Consider the following 23,782-nt stretch of genomic DNA (forward strand, 5'->3'; position numbering starts at 1 on the left):
GCCAGTGCATGGTGGGTGAGCAGATTGCTCCAAGCTGGAGCAGCCCTCAGCACTTCCCACTGTCCCCTTGCTATATCCATCTGAAATCCTCCCTTCTGGGGAGCCTCACTGCAGCAACACTTAAATTAACTCATTACTTTTTGGTTTTTTTCTGTTGTGGGTATTGAAGCAGTGGGTCTGAACTTTAGTTTTTCAGTGGAAGAGTGTGAAGTGGTGCTGTGGGAAGTGGTGGGTGAAGCTGTAGGCAGCTCCCCAGCAGGATGGGAGCTGTGGCTGGCTGGGGATGTGCTGTGCTTGCAAAACCAAGGGAGCCCTCTCCCCAGCAAACACTCACTTTTTACACTCACAAATGTCACTTTCTTAGGAAATTTATGTCCAAAGTGTGATGAAGTGCAGTGCAAAATCAAACAGAATTTTAAGGAACTGTGGGGTGGGTTTGGTGACAGATTCCTGCTGGGTATTGAGTCCCAACTATGGGTTTTTGGGTGAGGTGATGGAAGCTGGTGGTTTCACACTGTGGAATTTCTGGGGGATACAGAGGGCAGGGAGTGCTGCTGTCTCTGGAAAAATCCCCCTTCCAGGTCGGTTTTAGCTCACCCAGTGCTCAAGGTAAATGTGCTGCTGTAGGGCTGAGGTGAGGAGCAAAGGGATTAGTGATGCTCTGGGGTAGAAACTGGGCAACAGGAGGAGGAGAGAAGCTTTGGGGTGAAGGTTGAGGGTGCTGTGAATGAAGCCTGAGCCTTCTAATAAGAAGGCTCTATTATTATTTCTTTTTTCACATCACCCACCTGCTGCCCCTGTGAGCAGACCCTCGTACCTGGGACTTGTGCAGTCATTCTGCATCTGGGTTTGAGGAGGATGGAAAGAGAATAAATAATGCTGGAAGAAGAAAAACTACCTTTTGAAACAAATATGCAACGTTTCATTATTTTCTTGAGTGAGAGAAAAGGTTTGTTCAGTACAAACCTTTGGCATTGGATTGTCTCCAGTTCTTTGAATTTTCTAAACAGTTTTGAGTTCAAGGTGTAGAAGAAAAGACAGGAATAATCATCTCAACTCTGGCACTGCCAAGCTTTTCCTCTCTCAGTGCATTTGTTGCTGGCATCAATATCTGTGTGGCTTCTTTCTGCTGATTGCAGCTCCTTCTGAAAAGCCAGTGCTACCTTTCCCCTCTTGCAAAATGGTTTGATAAGTTTTACTTACATTTGTGGCACTGGCTGTTCTTGTGAGCAGACAAAGCCACAACACCCTTTCTTTTTACTTTTTATTTTTCTGTTTGGCTTTTTTTTTTTTTTGATTTGGTTTTTTTTAGTAGCCTGCTAATTAAGATAATTTTATTGATGTCTCCATTGGCACCTCTGTTCTTGCTCTCTTTGTTCTATGCAGTGGTCACCACACACGTTACTCCCTGTCCCAAAAGCATTGAGTAGAGCCCTAAATTTGTTCCAGTTAAAGCTTTGGAGCCAAATTACTTCAGTATGCAGAATAAAATGTGTTTATTGAAATTTTCTAACAAATTCTGCGTGTGAAAGGTACTTGCATCAGTTTGCCAAGTGGCAAAATGCTTCCTAAGAAATGTGTTTTAATGCTTGTGGGTTTTTACTGTTTTTTCCCTTCCTCTGGGAGTGTAAATTACATGTATTCTGCTCTTTGTTATTTCTTCAGCAGTCACTGCTGAGGTGTAAGATGGGATCCTGGTTCTTGAGATGTTGTGCTCTTGTTGAACTGTTTGGTCTTTCCTTTTGTTGGTTTTAGGAAGGGCCTTTACAGCAAGGCTGGCACAAGCTCTGCTCACAGAATCCTTACAAAGTTTTACCTTCCTAAGCACTTTCAGCTCAGAACTGGGGTTGGCCTTTTACAGTCAAAACAGACTTTAATAAAAATTCCCAGTGTCAGCTCTGTGCTTTCTCCCCCAGTCATAATCTAGAGCTTTATCAGGTGAACATGGCTTTGTTTTTCCAGAGTAACGCACCAAGCTTGCAAAGCAGTTTATAGTTTCTGAAATATTTTGAAATACTTATATAATTGGTATGTTGATTTCTGGATAGGTGCAAATGATGGAGTTTTGAGACTGAAGGGTGGATTGCCTCATGGAGCAGTCAGGGAAATGTAAAATTTCCCCAAGACAAGTAGGCTGTGAGTGTGCAGAGTTGTGTCAGATGTTCCTACATTGGTGTCATCCTGGCACCAGGAAATTTTCCTTTAATAGGAAATTAAAAATTGCAAAAAGCTACATTGAGAGCTTTGATAGATTTGACAAATGCACTCCTGTGAGAGGATGAAAACAGAAATGAAACTTCTGAAAATTCCTTTCAGTAGCAGATTATCAGTAGACTGGGGAGCTGATTGAAGTGGTGATAAAGGGAAATACCTCAAGTACACAGGAACAGGATTTCAGGGGAAGTGGTTAATGCTGCATTTACTGGTAGAAAATTTCTAATATACATGAAGTTGTGGTTTGTGTTGGTCATTGTAATAAGTAAAATGAGTTTGTCGTGAATCCCAGAATCATTAAGGTTGGAAAAGACCTCTGAGATCATCAAATCCAACTAAACCAGAGCACTGAGTGCCATGTCCAGTTGTTTCTTGAACCTTTCCAGGAGTGGGGACTCCACCACCACCCTGGGCAGCCCATTCCAATGCTTGACCACCTTTTCTACGAAAAAATTCTTTTTGGTATCCTGTTAATCTCTGCAGCCATGCTTAAGGCTTTCAAAGGCACAGCTTAGGCTTTGCATTCCATATCAATAAATAATCAGTTTGTCTTAAAGTTGTGATATGTGTTTCTTGCTCCACTGTAGGAGCTTTGTGGTAAATGCAGCAAGGATTAAGCATTTAAATATGGGAGAATTACAAAAATTGGGGATACAGCACTTATTGATGGTTATTTCAGGTTTTTGTCACTTCTTCCATATATGGGCCATGGGAATATTGGTTGAAAGCAGAGACTGAGGACTAGTTCTGGTTGTTGGAGCAGCTTTTGGGGGAATTGGGGTGCTGATGTGTGGTGGTTTCTTTGGTTGTGAAATGCCCATGGCAGGGCAGTGCCAGTAACTGTTGGAAGTGAGTGAGGGAACAGAAACTTCATAAATAACCAAGCAAGTTCAGTTTCTTTCCAAAATTGTTTTCCTAAGTGAATAATTTTTAGGATTCACCTTTGAGAGCAGCCCCCCAGCAGCTCCCAGGTCTCAGCATGGAAGAGCTGACTTGAATCTTCTTATTATGGGAAGGAAAGGCCTTGTTGTGTTTAACTGGTCAGTGGTGCAGCCCTGCTGCTGGGTGATTATCAGAGAATGCATCTGGTAGGCAAAGACGTGTCAGCAGCAAAGGAAAACAACCTTGAAACTGGCCTGCAGTGAGCCTGCAGTTTCATAATTACTTGGGGTGATGCTAATTGCAGGCTGGTGCCCAAAGGGGGATTCCACAGCCCCCTCACTGCAGCTGGGCTTTCCCACCTCCCTGCTGCAGTGGTGCCACTCCTGTGGGCACAGCTGGCACAGGGAGCTGGTTGAAGGTGGGAAGGGAAGGATGAGATGATTTCAGCAGGATCCCTCTGCTCTGGTGGGTCCCATGCAGCCACATCACCCTGGGGTGACAGAGGCAGGATGAGCAGGGAGCACAACAGGGTCTGGAAGCACCTGAGTTAAGGGAGCAAAAATTCACTCCAAGGTGATTGTTGTTACACTGGATTGTGGACTGACCCTCCTAGTTTTAGATTTTTTACTTCTATACTGCCCAAAAGAAAGCTTTTAATGTGTGTTTTCTGGGGACTGTTTCTAATGACTCCCACACTTAGGAGCATAAGACTTTCTTGTCTCCTCTCCTCCCACTGCCTCCCTCCCACCCCCAGTAAATTTACTGAAATGGGTCAAAGTAGAAACCCTGGAGAGAGTCCTTTAGTTCTCTCTGAACTGTGCCTGCCCTGAATCGACGGGACTTTGGGGCAGGGGGAGGGATAACGGTCTTGCTTGTTCTCTCAAATGTGCTCCAAGCAGTGGCTCCCTTTCTGCAGGTGGCTCTTTTGGGCCACAAAGTTCATTAGCCAGTGTTGAATCATCAGCTTCAGAACTGAATTTCCAGGCTTTGAATCCTTTCCACAGCCAGGTCACTGCTGCAACACCTTTGAGCCCTGGTTTTTGTTTGCTTTTCATTGGAGCCCTTTGGATTTCAAAGGGAAGGATGATACTGAGACATGGGCTCCTCTTTTTGACTCTCTGTACAGAATTATGTCTCCTTTTACTTGCTATCTACTAAGAGAGTGATTGCAAAGCTTGGGGAAGTGTTTATGTCTGAGTGTTACAATGTACTCAGGTCTAAAATATTGATATTACTGCTATTTGCTCCTTAAAATGAGCTTGTTTGCAGAAATAATGCATTGGCCACATTAATTTTTTTTAAAAATTAAATCACAAAAGTATGAAAAATCTGCTATTAGTCCTTGTGGGTGATAATCCTGTATCTATTATTAGGTTTAAATAAATGAAACTTGCATTGTACACTGTTCACATCAAGTAAGGAAGAAAAGATTAGCAATTTTCCAAACAGTTCTGATTTGGGTCTTATTAACTTTGACATAGCTTGAAGATTTAATACCTTGTTTTGTATCAGATCATGGTGTTAGATACCTGCTGCTCCTCAGCTGGAATGGCCTCTCACACTCTCAGTGCTCATCAGTGCAAGATGTGGAGCTGCAGAGCTCAGTGCAGAGTGAGCTGTGCCTGGCATGGCACAGGAGGAAATGTTTTGTGGGGAGGAATGATTAGATCTGTCCCAGAAGGAATTCAGGAGGTAAAGGGCAGGAGCCTGGTGTAAGTGTGCTGTGGCTCTGGTATCAATCAGGCAGTGAGGTGAGAAAGTCCTTTGTCATTTGCTCCCTGACTCTTCATGGTAGCACAAAATATGGAATTTATTTCTTTTTTTTATCCAGTTCTTTTTCTTTCTTGTCTCTAAACTTGGAAGCACAGGTCTTTAAAACCTTCACTGCTCAGGTTCCTTGCTAGGGATTGATATCAGAAACCAAACACTCGGTTCTTTGCTCCACTGAAATTCCCTCTTACTTCATGATTTGTGTTTTCTTTGCTTGGCTCTAAATGTGTGCTTCCTTTTTAAATATAGTTTTCCAAGTTTCTGGCCGTACCAGATTGTTTATATTTTTTAAAAGCCTTCTGCTTAGCCGTTATATTGCTCTTTATAGTTCTGCTTAACCACATTGGTTTCTGTTGCTCTTTTTTCTTGCATAAACTTAGCTGGGATGAATTTCAAATGTGGTTTATCCAACTGTTAAGTATTTCCCACTTTTCTGCAATAGATTTCACATATGTTACAGAATTCCAAACTAAGATCTGGTGGACATATTGCCCTGTTTCTTTACCCAAAGTCAGATATAGAAGGATTTTTAAGCATTTCAGTGACAATATTTAGGTCACTGGTTCCAGCATGCTGCTTGGCTTCAAATCCATTTGTCATATTGAGCTGGTTTCCAAGGATTAGGATAACTATGGTCCATATATTTATTTAAAAAATTTAATTTTGTGCTAATAAACCTAAATGGGAAAAAAAATATTGGTCTTCTTGAGTTGGAAACTCAAAAGGTTTTTTATTTTCCATCCAGAGGTCAAACTGTGGAGTTCCATAAGAGACGTCCATCCATCCAGGATTTACCCATTCAAATGTATCGAAATTACCCAAAAAATGTATCCAAATTTAGGAATTAGGCTTTTTCAGAATATTTACACAGTAGTATTTGTATCTAGTAACAAGTCAGCAACTTGCCCATCTATTTAGGGTCTGGTATTAGACCTGAGAGGACGTCCTAGGCTTGTGCTTTTGGTCCCTTACAGGTGGTTGAGTTATGAACAGAAATAGGAGTTTTTTCCAGAAATCTGGCAAGTTTCTGGTAGAAAACTGGAGAATATTGGGAGTTCTGCAGGCAGGTTGGAGGGATGAGGTGAAGGTACTCGTGCTCTAACATGTTCTCACTTTTCATGAACTTTTCTCACAGCCAGGTTTTTCTCTTTTTGAATTAATAAGAGGATAAAACAGTGCCAAATTTCATTTATGAACTCTTGATTCTCCCAGTGACTTGGGGAACAATGTCTGTATCTGAATGGAGAGGTTTGCCTTTATTTTTTCATGTTATGTGGAAATACTGCAGAAGAGGCACAAAGTGACACACAAGATGGAGTTTTGTTGGTTTATGCACTGATAAGTGACCCGTTCAATCTATTATGGTGACATTTGGAGGCACAGCACTGAGTGGAGGAATTGGGATGGGGATAAAACACTTGGAAAAAGCTGGAAAGCAGTGGGAGCTGTGCTTCAGCTTAGCAGAAACTGCTGGAAAATACTCTGGCATTCATCTTAAAAAAGATATATTTTGGAGAAGAAATGGACATACCTGCTGATGCCTTGGAGGAATAGATTCCAGAAAGATAATTTTGTATTCAAATAAGACAAGACTTAAATGGAAAAGAGCACTGCAGTGGCAGAGGAATATATATACACACACACAGTGGAGTATATGGAATTATATACAGCATGTCATAGGAAATTAAGAGTGACTGAGGTGTAACCAGTCCAGATTTAAGTATAAGGTTAACCAATATTTCAATTAATAAATTTTTATAGTAGAATAACTCAAAATGGGAAAAATCAGTATCTTTAAAAAGAGCAGGCAGGTGAAAATAAACCTGGTTTGAATATGTCCAAGATCTGTAATCTTCACTGGACGTGGGAATTTATTAGGAGGTGTGTATTGTGGGCCACTGCTCCTGTGCTGTGTGATGCTGGGGTGGAGCCAGTTTTGAGAAAAATGGTGATGTATTGGCAAGATGGAATCCAAAAGGCTGTAGCCTTTTATTTGCTGTTATCCAGGAGGTCAGATCTCTGGAAGCTTGGTGCTTGTTCTGTGCTTCTCCCTACCCCTTCCATCTCCATATTCCCAATAACATGATGTATATATGAGGGGTTTTGGGTTTTTTTATTTCTGTGATGAACAGAGCTCTGACTGAATTTTTTAAATCTTTGTTTGTTTGTTTGTTTTGGGATTTCTTGGTGTTTTGTTTATTTTGTTTATGTTTATTTTCCTTACAGAGGGAGCTCGATACCACAGCAACAATATTGGCGAACCGGCAAGATGAAAGTGAGCAGTCCAGGAAAAAACTCATTGAACAAAGTCGTGAGTTCAAGAAAAACACTCCAGAGGTAAGGAGAAAAGCTGTCCCAGTCTCTTGCTCTAGCAGTAGGTGGTATTAGGCATGTGCAAGTGATGATTTCTTCTTAATGGTTTATTTCTATAGTTTTCTTGTATATATTGCCAGGTCCTTATCTGTTTATCTCTGATGTTTTCCTCATCAGGGAGCTTTTGCATTCTGTAAATACTGAAATGTGAATTGATGTTTTTAGAGGAAGCTTTAACACTGGCCTTCAAACAGGCTTGCTCTAAATTATATAATAATGTAAAACCTGGAGAATTTAAAAAACAATTCTTCACCAATCCAAACTCTCAGAGCACTTGGATGTAGAAAGTGACATTTTGCTGCCTAAATAAATCTATATCAAGGGCATAACTTCAAAGATGCTCATTTTTCCATCAAAAATCACATTAAGTTTCACTGTTGATTTCACTGGAAACACAACAAGGTCAGGGCTGAGCCAAGCTCCCCTGGGAGGACGTGCATGGAGCACAGGTGTGGGGCAAAACCAGTGGGGAAACTGGGAGAGCTGAATGTCATCTGTGAGAAACTGGGAGTGTTTGAACTCCTCATGAGCAGCCACCTCAAACCCACAGATAATCTCACTTGGTTCCCTGCTGAAAGCAGAGCAGTGCTCAGGGCTGGCTGCCTCCTCTGTTTGTTTTGTGGATTTGGGTATTTTTTTCCCCTGCTGATTGCCAGCAATCTGTTCAACCAGGAATGTTGTGGCATTTCAAAGCCAGTTCCAGATAAACTGATCTGCCAGCACCAACTCCTTCCAAGGCTCTTCCTGGGAGGGAAGCAGCAGGCAGCTCTCCCAACCTTCAGTGCTGCTCCTCCAGCAGCAGATGCTGCCCTGCATCCTGAGGGTGCAGATCTTTGGGCTCTGTCCTGCTCGCTGGGATCCAGCTCTTTGGGGTTTATCTGCTCACAGACACTGATCCCTGGGATCCAGGGGTTTTTCCTGCTCGCTGGGATCCAGCTCTTTGGGGTTTATCTGCTCACAGACACTGATCCCTGGGATCCAGGGGTTTTTCCTGCTCACTGGGATCCAGCTCTTTGGGGTCTGTCCTGCTCTGTCTCTCTGTGGCAGGCCCAGGGTTTTTCTTGGTGATGGTTCTGTCACACCCAGGGCATTTCTCTGGGTTGACATAAGCACCCCAGAGAGCAGAGCAGGACTTGTCTGCAAATCCCTTGACACCTCAGATTCTCATTCATCTTAAGGCTGAGAAGATGAAAGTGCCAGGACTTGTGGGGATTTAAGGAGAGTGGACAACTGTGCTTTGGAAAAGGCTTGTAGAGCCTGGGAAAGAGTGGAAGTGCATTTGTGTGGGATCTGAGGGGAGAAGGGAAAGCACCAGCAGGGTGAGAGCCTGGCAGGGAAAACGTGGATGGTTTGGTGTTGGGAATGGTGTTGGAGCTGGGCTTGGGTAGGAGGGCTCCCCAGGCTCTGGGCAGTTCCTGGAGGGCAGGAGGCCTTTGGGAGCTGAAGAAATCACCTTTAACCCCTCCAAGGCTCTCATGGTTTGAGGCTGTGGCCATGGAAAGGCTTCTTCAAACCAGGGCTGCTTCTTCCCTCAGTCCTCCCCCCTTATCTCATGTCCATTACATCTCAGCATCTTCTCCATTACATCACTAAACATCCTGGGGCTGCTGACCCAGGAGGGACTCCTGGGGAAGAGTTAGTGTTGTTTATCTGGTGCCCTGAGGAGGTTTTATGGGGCAGAAATCAGTTCTTTTTGAAAAAAAAAGAGAATTTGGGGAGTGCAGGACTTTTTAAAAGGAGTAAAAGAATTTGAAGAGTGAGTTCAGGAGCTGTGAGAGGATGAGTTGATTCCAATCTATTGGGAAGAGAAGGAGGAAGGAGAGAAGTGAAAGATTATGGAGAGTGTAGGAAATTGTACAGAATCTAGAAAATATATGGAGTTCTGGGCCCATATTTTCAATTGTTTGCTAGAAGCTTAAGTTCATACTACAAAACCTAACTTGTTTCCTGCTGCCTTCCTTTTTTTCCTATAAGTAAAATGACAAATTCTTCACTGCAGCTGCCAGTCCCCATCTGATGGTATGTTACAGGTTTCAGGAGGATTTCTTTAAGCCAGTTTTGTTTCTGTGGAGCAGAAGGGGAGCAACAGACAAAAACCCACAAGACCCTACACTAATTTTAAAGTGCATTGTGAGAGCACCTTGGTAACTCAGTGGGAGAGGAATGAACTGAGGCAAACAGATCCTCTTGTAATTATTTTAAGAGATATAGTGGGAAATGATATGCAATTAGTCCTTTCTATTAAGCAAGATACAGAAGTTAAATCATTTGATGGGAAGGTTTTAGATATTATTTTACAAAACAATTCTGTAGCCTCTATTCTCTTGCAGAATACATGAGCTTTATTTATTGAGAAATAACACTCTGAACATTGCCAGTGTTTGAGGAAATTGGGATCTCTGCTAGGTTTTACATCCTCATCTTTGTCCTGGGACCCTTATGAGAGCACATTTCTTTAGAACCTTGCATGAATTTTTTGGGTTCTTTCTTTGTCTGCTTTTTCTCTGTCATGGTGCTCTTCTGCAGCTTTGTTTCTGAAGAACAGCTTCTACTTCCTCTGACTAAGAATGAAAAAGGGATCAAAGAATTAGAAGGAAGTATCTGAGCTGTAGGAACAGGCAGCTGTAGCCAACCTGAGATGTAGATTTTGTCCCCAAGGGTAAGGAGGGAGCTCAGATGTGAAGGTCTGTCCTGTCCAAGGGATTTGCTGTGGTAGATGGGGGTGTCCAGCTGGAAAACTGCACTGGATTTCCTCCTCACACAAAACTCACAGCTTGTGCAGTGTGTGTTCACCTTCAGTTGTTTTTTGCACTCCCAAAAAGCAGAGAGGTCTGTGAATATTCCTCAAATTTCAGCAGTTTTGGGGGCAGTTGGAAATCAAGAGAGAGGGATGAGTAACTGCAGCTTTGTCTGGAAACATCCTTGAGGTGGACAGGGAATGCACAGGGGGACACTGGCATCTCCAAACTGACACATTTAAGTTCCTAAAACATCAATATGCTCTTTTTCATAACAAAACAGTTCTGTGGGAGAAAACCAGCCTGGATGCAGAATGTTCTTCAGCTAGATAAAAAACCCAGTGTACAGCTCAATTTCAGTTTCCACAATGAAGTAACAACTTTCTTGGCGTTAAAAGAAGAAACAAAGCCACAAAGATGGAATTGTTCAATGTAACAATTTGTTTCAGAAATGTACTTTCCATTTTGTGTTTCACCCTGCCTGCATCCCTGGTTTGGGCTGTGCCAACATCTCTTTTCCTCTGCCCTTGCCAGTCCCACCATAAATCAGGAGACAAGTGTGGATTGCCTTGACTTTCCTATTTATTGTTGCCTCTAGATTTTCCATAATATCCCCTTGAAAGTTATCTCCTGTGCAGCAGAAAAGGATTCCAAAAATCCCTAATGAAGTTGAGGATACTTCTGTTTCTTTTTCCTTTAAAAGTTGTGACAGATCTTTTTGGGTCATTTCTGCCTTCTTTGCAAATTATCAAATTGCTGCAAAAAAAGCAATACAATGTTTTCATGTTTGGAGGAATGTCCCTAAGGCTTTTGGTATTTAAAAATGTTAAAATACTATTTCTGTCTTGGCATACTGGGAGGTGACTCTGGGAAGAAGGATCTCATGTTTTTGGGAACTTTACATGAACAGAAAATTCAGCAGTGGTTGTGCAGAAACTTTCAGAAAGGGTTCTTAACCTGTTATTGCAAAAATATTCTTTACCTCCTCGCACCTTTTAGGCAGTCGTGTCAGACCTGCTGCTCATAGATGTTTTGGAGTATTTTCAGTCTCAATTTGTTTCCCCCTGAGCAGCTACTGTGGAAGGCTGAGTCTGGTCAGGAGATTACTTGAAACATCAATTTTACATGACTGTTACTTGGAAGACATCTCCAAATATATCATGTGAATTGCCAGCCTCCATCAGATGATTATTTTCTTACAGTGACAAATCCTGAACTGTTGTGACCAACTGTGGTATTTCTGGGTATTTTAACCTCTGTGAAATTCTTGTTTTATTTAATCCTGTCCTCATATGTCAATTCTGGTGTGAATAACAGAATGTTTGAATTACCATCTTTGAGAATTGGGTTTTTTTTAGTCTCTAAATAATTCCAGGTGCACAGGTTAATAATTTTTAGCATGAAGTGTAGGTTGTTCCTAATGTTGCTTTTGTTTTTACCCAGAGTCTTAGTTCAGTAACCACTTTTTGCTTCCTTATTTCTGTTTTAAACATTGAAAAGCTTGTCTAATACTTGCTCTTTTAAGCCTGTTCAAGCTGTAACTCTCCATTGCTTTTCTCTAGGATTTGGCCAGGTAAGCCAGGTAATATTGGGCTGTGGGGTTATTACAGGGGTCATAAGACAAAAGCTCAGCCTGGGGAACCTGGGTCAGCTGCTCTTGGGAAATGAAATAAGCAACTAATTTTGTAATGGGAGATCATGAGCTCTACAAAATCAGGCAGGTCTGAGGTGCCAGAATTAGAGACAGGAGCTTGCCCTCTTGCTGTGGGTTCTGGTTTTTATCCTGATGGATAAAACAATAAATTGGATGGGTGATTCCTCACTGGTTTTGCCCTTTGCAGTTTCTGGGTTGTAAATGAATTTAGGTGGTGAGATTGAGAAAGTCAAGATTACCTTTAAATGCCCAAATTCCCACCTGAATCCTGTAAAACAGATGGCAAGTTCAGTGTGCAGAGTTATGGAAGGATGTGGGAGAATCTCTAAGCACAGAAACATAAATTCTCCAACAAAGATGCTCTGGAAAATGGAATATGGGAAAGTGCTAGAAAACAAAATAATACCTGAACACTGACTGGGTGGAGGGGCAACCTGCTGACCCAAGCCATTGGGTAACCTCAAATAAATGACATTTACCTGCCTACATCAAAGCTGTTTTCCATCAGTGTCACCCAAACCATCCCCACCCTGCTCCATCACAGCTCTGCTGTGCCCCAAAGAGAAAGAAAAATGCCTGGAAAATCTCCTGTTAGACAAATAATGGTTTTATTCCCCATGTTGTATCAAAGTGATGCATATTTTTAAGATCCACAAGCTTGTAAAAAATTATAATTGTAAGTCATAAGGAACTAAAGGAAATTAAGACAGTTATTATGGAAGGACTCGGTTTTCAAAGTGCAAAATTCTTAAATTCTTTGTCCCCTGTGTTTCTGGACTATTCTATTGAAACAGCCAGTATCCACAGCAAAATATAATATAATTAAGGGTAAAAAAAATTTAAATAATTCTGCTGCTTGAATTAGTTCTTGAAATGAGAGCAGGATTTTCAGAATTGTGGGTAATGTTGATTCCCAGAGACTTTGCTCAGTCAACTTTGGTCTAGTCTGTGTGACAAAGTGGAAATGATAACAAAATCTACTGAAAACACACAGTCTGTCTGAGGATAATTGATGTTCTCAGTGTCTGTGTACAGGGGGTGAATATTGATTTGCTGCCATCTACAGCTGGGTTGTTCCATTCCTTTTATTGTTTTGTTTTTCCTTCCCCCCCTCCTTTTTCCTTTTCCCACTTTCCTCCTCTTTTTTTTCCTTCTTTCCATTTTATTCTTTTTTTCCCCTTTCTTTCCCAGTTTTCTCTTTTTTTCCCCTTTGATGAATACCTCTCCTTTAGGATAATATTTAGGTGCCATGTTGTTCCTTCCCACCTTTTTATTCTTAAGAGCTTTGTTTGCCAGGTAAATTCTTTTTATGATAATTTGTACTACATGGGCTTGGTATTTCAAAAGCTAAATGGAGAAATATATTATTATTATTGTGTGACTTCTCCAGAAAAGTAATAAAATCTGTCTCCATATCTTTAAATGTGATCTAAACACCAGTCTTGTGGAGTCAGAGGGGTTAAATCAGGTCCAACCTTATCCTGGATGGATTATTTAATACATATTTCACTTTAGCATAATCTCTTTGTCCACAGGAAACCCATCAGTGTTTCTAACATCTATTTCTACATTATGATCCCTTGCTGCCTTTTTATTGGAAGTGAGAGGACACTAAAACAATTATAATTCACAGTTGTATTTTTCTAGAATTCTCCTAAAACTCACCTCCATTGACCATTCCTGCCACACTCAGTAAACTTCATTCATTAATTTTTTTAAATAATTGTCTTAAATTGTGCTGTTCCCAGCAGGGCAGGGGGACAGCAGAATCTGTGCAATTTATTTGTGAATAACAGGGTTTGAGAGAGTCTTTTTAGCAAACGAGGCCGTATTTTGGGGATTATTGCTATGTAGAATTTCACAGTTCATGATTTTCAAACTCCATTTGGAAAGGTCTGAAACCCAGGAAAGGAGTTTCCCCGACCTGCAGATTGTGTTGTGTTTTTAGACAGAGAAGTTTAATTTAAAGCATTTTCTGAAACCACACGACCTGGGCCACTTTGAATTAATCTTACTCCATTTACTTTCAAGATACCCTTAAATCAATTTTCTACAACACATTTACCTCAAAAGTCTTTTTGTAAATCTGAAAATATATAGGCAATTACTTTATTCAGGAGCTCCAAAAATACTCAAGAGGGGGACACATCTGATGCAACCAAACTCATTGGAGTAGTTGAACAAATTAATTCCTCTCAAGTCACTTGCTGTTAGTAATGCAGATTTCTTTCATTTGAGCATTCTTGAGAGCAGAAAAATTCACTTTTCTTCTCCCAGCCTAGGCTGCAGGTATTGGATTTCAGCAATGCCAAGGGTGCAGCACTTTCCATTGCAGAAAAGGAGAAAAAGGGGATATTTGTGGTATTACTGTGGTTTACAAAGGCACACACTTGTAAGCAAATATTTACAAGTTAATCTCTCTTGTTAAGCCTTTGATGCTGCAGTGAGGTTCTGCTGTCACTGGGGCTGCAAGGAGGCAAAGCAAACAGTTTGTTTTTCTTTTTCCTGGCTGTTGTTGCCCGTGCCTGAACCTTGCAGGGCTGACCCAGCTGGAAAGTGGCCAGAGCAGGGGAGGCTTGGGGGCCAGGGCTGAAAGAGGAGAAACCTTTCCAAGGTCACAACTCAAAAAAAACCTGAGTCTGACAAAGCATTTGTCATCCTTCCTCCTGCAGGATGGCTGGACTTTATGTGGTGTGCATTAAGATATAACCTGATTTATTGATGTATCATTGACTGGCTTTTAAGGGAAAAGATTGTCATTTTTTTAGCTGAAATAATGGAGGTTTTTCTCACTGTGGTCCCAACAATTACCAGCCATTCTCACTGTCTATTTTAGGTAAACTAAGTATAAAACTTGGAATTTATGTGGAGATCACTCACAAAGCAAATCTGAAGTTCAGTTCCTAAATTTCCTCTGAACAATAATAAGTCATTAAGTTTGATTTATTTTCAAGAGTTATAAAAATAATTGAAATACTGGAAACTTTTCTCACTGTGGTACCAACAATTACCAGCCATTCTTACTTTCTATTTTAGGTAAGCTAAGTGTAAAACTTGGAATTTATATGGAGATCACAAAGCAACTCTGAACTTCAGTTCCTAAATTTCCTCTGAACAATAATAAGTCATTAAGTTTGCCTTATTTTCAAGAGTTATAAAAATAAACTTATTTTCAATAGTTTAGTTTGCCTTATTTTCAATAGTTTGCCTTATTTTCAAGAGTTATAACAGGCATCAATATCCCTGCTCTTCCTTCCTATGTGTATTTACCAAGCGAAGAAATAATTAAACATCTTCAATTAGTATTTTTATATTTTTTTTTTTGTTTTGTCTGTAAGCCTCAGCTCATCTGCACCACCTCAGAGTGACTCAGGTGTAATTAAAGGAACATGTTGTTCTCATTAAAATCACAATATTGTCACAAATAACTCTGTTAACAGGGTTAGGAGTTGCCAGGTGGGAGAGATTCTTGTTGCTCTGACAGTGGATAAGTGAATAGTTGGATCTGCTTGAAAGAAAACCAGAAACTATTAATATGGGGAGTAAAAATACTCACAAACCAAATCCCCAAAATACAAATGATAGTTTGAAGCTTTTCTATTAAACACCCTCCCAAATGCCCCAAGTTTCTGCAGGGCCAATCTGTTGTTGTCAGTTTTGGATGAAGTTGACTTTTAAGGGGAGAAATGTCAATAAAATTCTCTTAAAACCTATTTTCTTCCAGGAATTTTGAGTGTGTTCTGCTTGCTTAAAACAAAAAAAAATGCTTCCTGGTAACAATTTTAAAGTAAATTAAATGACAGATGAGAATTAGAGCAGTTGAGAGTCATTTTTATTTTGGAATTCTTTTTGCATTAACACATCTGCAGTGTTGATGAATATATGGAAAAATGAAATTGTGCTTCTATCCTGCCGTGTCTCCAGTGTGACAATAAATCACCTTTTTTTCCTTTTAAAACGTCTGGCCTTGTAATTTATGTTTGCATAACCCATTGCTAAATTCATAGTAGGTGTTTTAGTTGGCAGGCACAATTCCAGGGATTCAGTGAACCTATTTTAATACTGAGCTTTTGTTAGTGTTCATAATTATGTGTAGAAATATATGTATTTTCTTAATTATAAAAAAACCAGCCTGCTTTAACTTTGGATCTTTTCTCACTTTCTCCACACAAATAGTGCTTTGAAAGAATTAGTGCTTTTTTTGACTTGAGAAAAGAAATGGATTTACCAGGCTGAGGGTTTTTTCCAGTTTTGAAGAAGCAAAACACAAAAAAAGTAATAAAGTACAAAAAGCAAAGTTGTGATGCATCCCTGGTGCTATTTAGAATTTTTGAGGATTCTTTATATTTTATAGACCAGTTGTAAATATTTAGGGCAGCATCAAGACAGTATGCAAATAAAAGAAGTTTTATTAATAACCATTATCTGGCCTGTGGTAATAAATATGTATGACTCACATAGGAATAAACCCACCCAATAAATATAAAAGCCATACAAAACCATTAACAATTTTTAATGGACTTGCAGATGGAATAATTTAATGCAACTGTAGTTACTCAGGTTCCAGCTCCTGTAACTATTCCTCATCTCCTTGAAATCTTTCATCTGAAATACATTGCCACCATTCAGGATTCCACCTTGTCTCTGTTTAAAACCATAAAGCTGTGGTTTCACAATTTTTGAAGCACTAATGCTTATTTATGGCCACAGTTTGGCACTTTTTAAGTACAGAGGTGGTTATTTATCTATTGAACACGCAGTGACTTTTTAAAAAGGAAGTTTTTCTGCAGGAGCAGCAGCACTAGGCCAGTGTTGAGCAGGAAGGATGAGGAGTTGGGAATGAGCTCTGGGGATACCCTGGGACACTGGGGTTGTGTTCCCCATCCCTAGAAGTGTCCAAGGTTCAATGGGTTGCAATAACCTGGATAGTGGAAGGTGTCTCTGGATAAGCTTTAATGTCCCCTCCAACCCACCCCATCCAGTGATTCTATTATTATTTATTAAGAATAAAGCTGTTAAAGGACCCAAACTTTAGACACTTCTGCCCCAAAATGGTTCTCCTGTGGTTCTCTGAACTGGAGAAGGCAATGAAAAATGTTCAGTTCCTAAATGAAAGCAGTGTGGAATTGGATGGTAGGTCCAGCACCATCACATCTCTTAAAAAGCTTTTCCTGTGGTTTTCTATGTGCTTTGTTTCCTACTGGGTAAAAACCAGTAATTTAAATTGTTTTGAAGAATATCTCAGGTTTGCCAGTGTTAGTGTGTGTGGGCACTAAGGACCTTTTAATAAAATATTGCAAAAGAAACTTGTGTTGCTGGGCTGGACGCTGATAGATGAGCTGCTCTGAGGAAACCATCCTGCAAACATTCTGCAGGTTCAAAGCTGCTTTTAATCCAAACCTTTCATCCTGGGCAAGAGGGCGCTGGGAGCGCTCTCAAAAACGCCCCAAAGTGTTCAAACCCCTGAGTCCGTTTGGCAGAAGCCATTTGAGCCCAACTCTTCAGCACTTTGTGTGCACTTTGGGGCATGTCCACACCTGCAGGGGAGCTGTGCTGAGGCTGCTGGCACAGCCTTGGCTTTCAAAGGCAGCTTTAATTCCTTCCCTGGCACCACAGGCGGCTCCTTTCAAGCTGGGACTGTGCTGCACCCAGTGCCACATCTCCCAGGCCTTCATCAGCCAAATTAACCTGTTGCTGATTATCCCCTTTGCCCCTAATTCCTGCTGATGAGGTGCTGAAGGACTGGGATGGGTCAGTCAGCAGCACTGAGTGAAAACAAGAAGCCAGAGGTGGGTTTGGGGCTGCACTCACCTGCCCTGCCTGCCTGTGGGGATCTTTAGCTGGTCAGAGTGACCCCAAGAAAAGTTGGAAAGTCTCTTTTCCCAGCCCGGTGCTTGAAGAAAGAGTCAGGGCTCTTCATTTCTCAGTCTCAAGGCTGTTTATTGTGTCTTATCTATAAAAGTTTTTCTGCTGCCCTGCTGAGGTCCATCCAGCAGGACAGTTCCAGGCACTCTGCCTGCCCCAGGGCAGTGTTATGTCTTTATACTAAAAACTACCTGTACAATATTTACAGTTCCTTCCCAATACCTATTACCTATGTTAGACAGTGAGCTTCTACTCTAAACCAATCTAAAAGTGCCACCATCACAGCAGAAGATGGAGGCCAAGAAGAAGGAGAAAGGCTGGACACAGCCAGATCCCTCCATCTTTCCTCCTGAAGCCCCATTCTAAAACCCCCAAAATCTACTTTTCCACCCTGTGATAACTTCACTAGTATTCTACCCAAACTGTTGTGGCGTGCTGATCTTCATATAAGGTTGGTAATTTGCTCCACAGGTCATAACCAAACCCACAGGTGTTTTGGGCTCTGAGCTCCCTGGCAGTGATCTTGGCCATCCTGGACACCCAGAGGGATGTGCTGGGTTCCCACACCTGGCAGAACCAGGTTATCCTGCCTGCAATGTCTGGATGCTAAACTATCTGCAAACATCATCCCTTGCTCCTTGGGAAGCTTTATACATTGAAAATATATCCACTGCTTTTTGGGAAATTGTCCATTGGCTGTGAGAAACCATCCCCTGCTCCCTCATGAGCTTTTCAGGGCCTCCCTGGGCTGGGCAGTGCTCAGATGGAGGAGCTGGGATCAGATTCCCAAATAATTTTTTTTGCTTTCTAGCAAAACTCAGCCAGGCACTTGGTTCCAGAGAGTGGGCAGTGGTCTCAGTGCCAGGCAGTGTGTGTGAGATCAGAAGGAAGAACATCACCCAGGTTCACTTCCATGCTGATCAGTCATATCATCACTCATGGGAATGCTGAAACTCAGCTTCAAACCAAGAGTTGGGTGTGGAAAGCAGCACTCCAGTGTGTGATGCACCTTTAAACCCTGGCATCTTATTGGTAAAGTGCATGTGGCGCTTCCCACAGTGCCCTTGGTTCATCCATACAGGTAAAATGAGGGCAGCAATAAAGAAATGAAGTGCTGCTTTGTTAGGAAAGGGAAGACATTATTAGTCTAAAAAAAGATTTCAACAAAATCAGCTAACTGGTTGAAGTAGTTCTTCAATTAATGCTTGAAAAGGCAATAAGTTTAAAATGTTCTTTCCGTCAGTCACAGGAAAAGGCATATATTAAGCTTACCTGTTGAGAGGATTATCTCTGCTAAACACACTCATTTTATTTGAGACCAAAATAGATCCTTAAAAAATTAATACTGAAATAGGTTTAGAGCCGATAGAGAGATTTCCTTCAGACCTGTTTTGTGGTGTGCTCATCTGCTTTTTCAGGAATTTTAAGCATTGAAGGAATGAAGTCAAAGCTGCTGCTTGTCTTTGAAATGGATGCCTCTTTGATAAGCCTCTGATCTCTGTACCCAGAGTTGTAGTAGCAGATTCAAACACTGATTGTAAAATTGGGAGACTAAAATGTAGCCACGACAGCTTCAAACACTCTGTCTCTCTGTCAGATTCAATGCACAGGACATTGCCAGGAGTTAAAACGATGCAAAATTAAAGTAGCCTACTAAATTTACCTGCCATGGAGAATCCACAAAAGAGCTGCCACTTCTAATCCTCCAATTCGTTTCAAATTATTATTTTTTCAAATTGGACTCCCTGATCTCTTCAGCTCAAGCTGTTGTAGAGATTTGAAGAGCTGTCTCTTCTTGTCAGATCACTGGTTTAATAATAATAATATCTTACATTTATATAGTCCTTTTCATCCCTCATCTTCCCAAAGTGCTTTACAAGCTCTCTATACACAAAATCGTGCAAGCACCTCTTGGGTGGCTGGTGCTCATCAGCTGCAGGAGTGTCTGGCAGCTCCTTTCCCTCCATCCTCATTCTCTGAAAGCTCCAGGGAGGGGTAAAAAACATGGAGATGATCCCAGTGCATCCCAAGGGGATCAGAACCACTGCTGGGATGTCCTGCCCACCCCAAAACTGGGGACACAGTACAGAACAACCATCACTGCAGCCTTGGTGTTTGTTTTCTGATGATTTATTTGTTATTTCATTGTACTCACAGCCTGAAAAATCCCTGTAGCTGGAATTTGAGGGAGCAAGAGGGGTAACTTTGTACCATCCCTTCAAAAATGTACATGGGAAAGTGCAGGTACCTTGAATATAAAGCAGTTATTAATAAAAAAAGAGTCCAAACCTCTACCCAGATGTTCTTACTCATCTGTTTTTGTTGGAGACTGATGGAGAGCCGTTCTGACCTGTCAGCAAGTGCCTTCAATGGTTTCTTTAAACCTCCAGAACCTGGGGATGATGGTGCAGAACAGATTTTTGTCAAATTAGTTTTAACTCTTGAGGTAATGACTCCTGGGAGGGAAGAGGCATTGAAGTGGCATGAGGCTGCTCATTAGTGGGGGAGGCACAAAGTGAGAGCAGCCACTCTGCACTGGTTCTCCAAGGGAAAATGGCCAAGAACACATTGATGGAGGTTTAGACACAATTAATATAATGAGCCCAGGTTTCTGTAAGCATTGATCTGGCTTATTTTTTTTATTTCCTTTAGTACTTCTTGGTTTGGCTTCACGTGCGCCCTTCCCAAGATTGCTGGTGCTGAAAGGAAAATGAAAAATAAACTAAATAAATAAAAATCAGGGACTGCTAAACTTAAGTCACTGACACATGTGCAGAACATCCTGCTCTGCTGTGCTCATCTGAATTTGGATCATGTCCAACCTCATAACTTTTTCAAATTATCCTGAATTTTGTGTTCTAGATACCATTAGAGACCATTTACTGTGTCCAGATTGATTTCAAATAATTCTGCATTCTTCCTTACCCACCCTTTGGGGGTGGAGAGGATGCTAATGAGGAAGGCTCCTCTTCTGCCTGGGGGGAAAGGGTTTTACTTCAATGCTTTGGAGCCAGGAAGAGGGAAAGCTGGAGGCCCAGACATGGTCTCAGAGGCCTTAAAAATGTGGAAAAATAGAAAGTGTACATCCACAGACACTAATACTAATGGACACTTATCCTGTCTCTGGCTGTAAATTATTGAGATCCTGCTTCTATCTGGTAATGCAACTTAATCAGAATCAGTTTTACTGCTCTGACCCCATAGGGAACCTTCTAATTTCATTTTATTTTACATTTTGTCTAGTCACTGTGCTAGGAAGCTTTGTATCCAGTCTCCTGGTGACATTTTGAAGTTACAGGCTGTATTTAGCTAAACACACTGCAATCAGGAGGCTGCAGTTCAGTGCCATGGCTTTTCTCTTGCAGTCCTTCAGCTGATGGTCAGTTGAGAGGACACGAGTTGCCCAGCAGTTTCTGCACTCTGCTCAGGCCTGGGGTGGTTAAGAACATCCCAATGCCATGATTTCCTGAGCACAATTCCCCAAGGCTGCTGGGCTGTGCTGTGCAGAGAACCTCTCTTTCTGCATCTCCTGCATCTTGCAGCCTTTTCAAGTTGCAGTTTTGCTTCTCTCTCTCTGAACACAATGCCTGTGGTCTTGCTTGTTGTCTCCTCACAGCCTCAGCACTCACTTTGGGTTTTTCCAGGCTTTGTAGGCAGCAGGAGGCTTGGAAATCAGCTGCTTTACACCTGCGCATGGAGATGAAGGTCAGGTATTGGGGTACCCAAAGGTGGCACACCATTTTAGAGCTCCCAGGGAAGATTTTTCCAAGGCAGTGTGGAATGGTGTGAGAGCTCATCTTGCCCACCCAAACACTGCCAGTAGGAGGTGGCACTCTGTGGGAACCCAGAGCATCCCTCTGGCTGTCCAAGAGCCCTGCCAGGGGGCTCAGGGACCCTGGCACAGAGCCCAAAACACCTGTGGGTTTGATTATGACCCGTGGAGCAAGTCACCAACCTTAGATGAAGATCAGCAAGCCACAACAGTTTAAGTAGAATAATAGTGAAGTTATCATGGGGTGAAAAAGTAGATTTTGGGGTTTTTGGAATGGGGGTTCAGGAGGAAAGATGGAGGGATCTGGCTGTGTCCAGCCTTTCTCCTTCTTCTTGGCCTCCATCTTCTGCTGTGATGGTGGCACTTTTGGATTGGTTTAGAGTGGAAGCTCACTGTCTAACATAGGTGATAGGTATTGGGAATTGTAAACATTGTACATGTAGTTTTTAGTATAAAGACATAACACTGCCCTGGGGCAGGCAGAGTGCCTGGAACTGTCCTGCTGGATGGACGTTGGCAGGGCAGGAGAAAGAATTTTATAGATAAGATACAATGGACAATAAAGATCCTGAGAGCACTCCAGCCAGCCATCTCCTGTTCCTCCATGAAGGACAGTCACCAATTTTGTGCTGAGCCAGCTGCAGCACTATTTTCACCTTCATGTAATACAGATGACAAGGGGAGGGAGCTGGGAGAGGCTGAAGGGTTGGTGCTGCTGCAGGTCCGCGTCCTTCCTGCTGCTGAGGTAGAAGACACAACTTCTGTTTGTAGTTTCCAAGGACATTGTTCCCTGCCCAGTGTGGCAGCAGCCTGGCACTGGTGCTGCCCAAGTTGGGGTGTCCATCTCCCACACTGACCACGAGCTGAGCGCTGCTCCAGCACCTCTCAGTTCAGTAACTCCCATATTTTTATTCTCTCAGCCTAGTCTAGCAGGCTTCTTAAAAGGGATTACACTCCCAAGCCTGGGATTCAAAGCTGAGTTTAATGAGTTTGATGAGCCTGTGTAGCAGACTTGCAGAGAAGCCTGTCTGTCTAAATAGCATTTTTAATAAATTCCCCCTGCTCTGGAGATTAGCAAGATTAGTGCGGGAGGGCTCCTTCCCCATGCATGGTGCCACAGAAAGACAAACTCCATGATCACTTAGTGCTTGCCAAAAAGGAGTGTTTTTACACTTAAAATAGTGGCTCTGTGGTGCCAGAGCCCTTTGTCCTGGGTCAGCACAGGGTGTGAGGAGTGAGGGGTGTGAGCACCACGCCGTTGGATGCTCAGCTGCATCTCCTCAGCTTCTACCCTCACCCCATCTGCTGTGGGGGATGCTGCTTGCACATCTCCCAGAAGTGATAACTTGCTCTAAAAAAACCCAAACCCAGCCTTCAGGATTACTTATTAAAGAAAGTAATCTGTGAATTCATGTTGTTTCTTTAAATTTCTGTTGGAGTTCTCCAACTGTGAGCTGGCAAAAAGGCACTCAGATGTTCTGTGTGTGTATATTTGCATGTAGATATTTATGTGTATGTACACACAATAAAAGGAGCTCTACTCAAAGACGAAACTTGTGGTAGTGTCTTGGAGCAAGTGGGCTACAGAATCCCTCCAATGGACAGGGTTTTCCACTGAATTCTGTCTCAACAATAGTGTTGGCACATTTTTGGAAGTGTGAATACATATAAATAAGTCTTAGAAAATAGCAACTGGCAAGGAATTTTTAAGTGAGCAGTAACTGGGTAAAATATGTAAGAGTAGACGGCATGTCTTATGGGATATTGATTCTTAAAACCTGTTGCTGGTCCAAAATTAAATATTGTTCTGTTTTCCAAGTCAGTGTAATTATGGAACAAGGAAAGAAAAGATTTCTGCATACCTTTTATTTTTTTTTCATAAAAGATGAAAGAGAGAACATATTTTGTCTGTGAGCTTTTGAAATATTAGAAGTATTTTGGGGAGACAGAGGAGTTGGCAGAGTGCATGTTGTTGGACTGCTGTTCAGGAACAGTAGCAGCTTTCGTTGGGTAGCAGCATTTTAATAAATCTGATAAAACACTCATTTCTGTGACCTTAAAACAGAGATTGTCTAGTCACAAACCTTGGATAAAATACATGCATAACTTTTCCAAAAATCCCTCTATTACTGCAATTATCACACACAGAGTTTTTAGGCACATTCTGTTTATTTTTTCAAGACCTTCCTGCTTTAAAACACAGATGAAAGTTGATATTTTGGGGGATTTAGGGGCATTGTTGTCTGTTTTCTGCACTTTAAATCACACAATCCTTTCAGAGTGTAACCTTTTAAAACACTCCCCTACTTTAAACCTGCATGGAAGATGGGGATGGGGAGAGCAACATAAAAAAACAGATAAAATTTGAACACTTGTAAGTTGACTTTTCCCAGTTAATAGTTCTTTGATGGTTTGTGTTATTTTCAGCTCTGTAAAAGAGGGTGAAAAAGTGGGGATTTTCCCCTGTTGATGCTTGGCATCATCCACAGCATCATCCACAGCATTTAAGGGTAA

At 41.7% G+C, this 23,782-nt stretch overlaps 1 protein-coding gene across 3 annotated transcripts in view; it reads left to right on the top strand.

The window, feature by feature from the left end:
• Positions 1-23,782, top strand: part of CUX1 (cut like homeobox 1) — a 273,252-nt gene that overhangs the window by 43,115 nt on the left and 206,355 nt on the right. For all 3 annotated transcript variants that reach the window (XM_058817804.1, XM_058817802.1, XM_058817803.1), the window contains exon 2: positions 7,093-7,203. In XM_058817804.1, coding sequence (XP_058673787.1) covers positions 7,093-7,203 — 111 coding nt within the window. The remainder of the gene's footprint in view (positions 1-7,092; positions 7,204-23,782) is intronic.

Source organism: Ammospiza caudacuta, chromosome 20 (assembly GCF_027887145.1).
Source record: "Ammospiza caudacuta isolate bAmmCau1 chromosome 20, bAmmCau1.pri, whole genome shotgun sequence".
NCBI classification, from domain to species: domain Eukaryota; kingdom Metazoa; phylum Chordata; class Aves; order Passeriformes; family Passerellidae; genus Ammospiza; species Ammospiza caudacuta.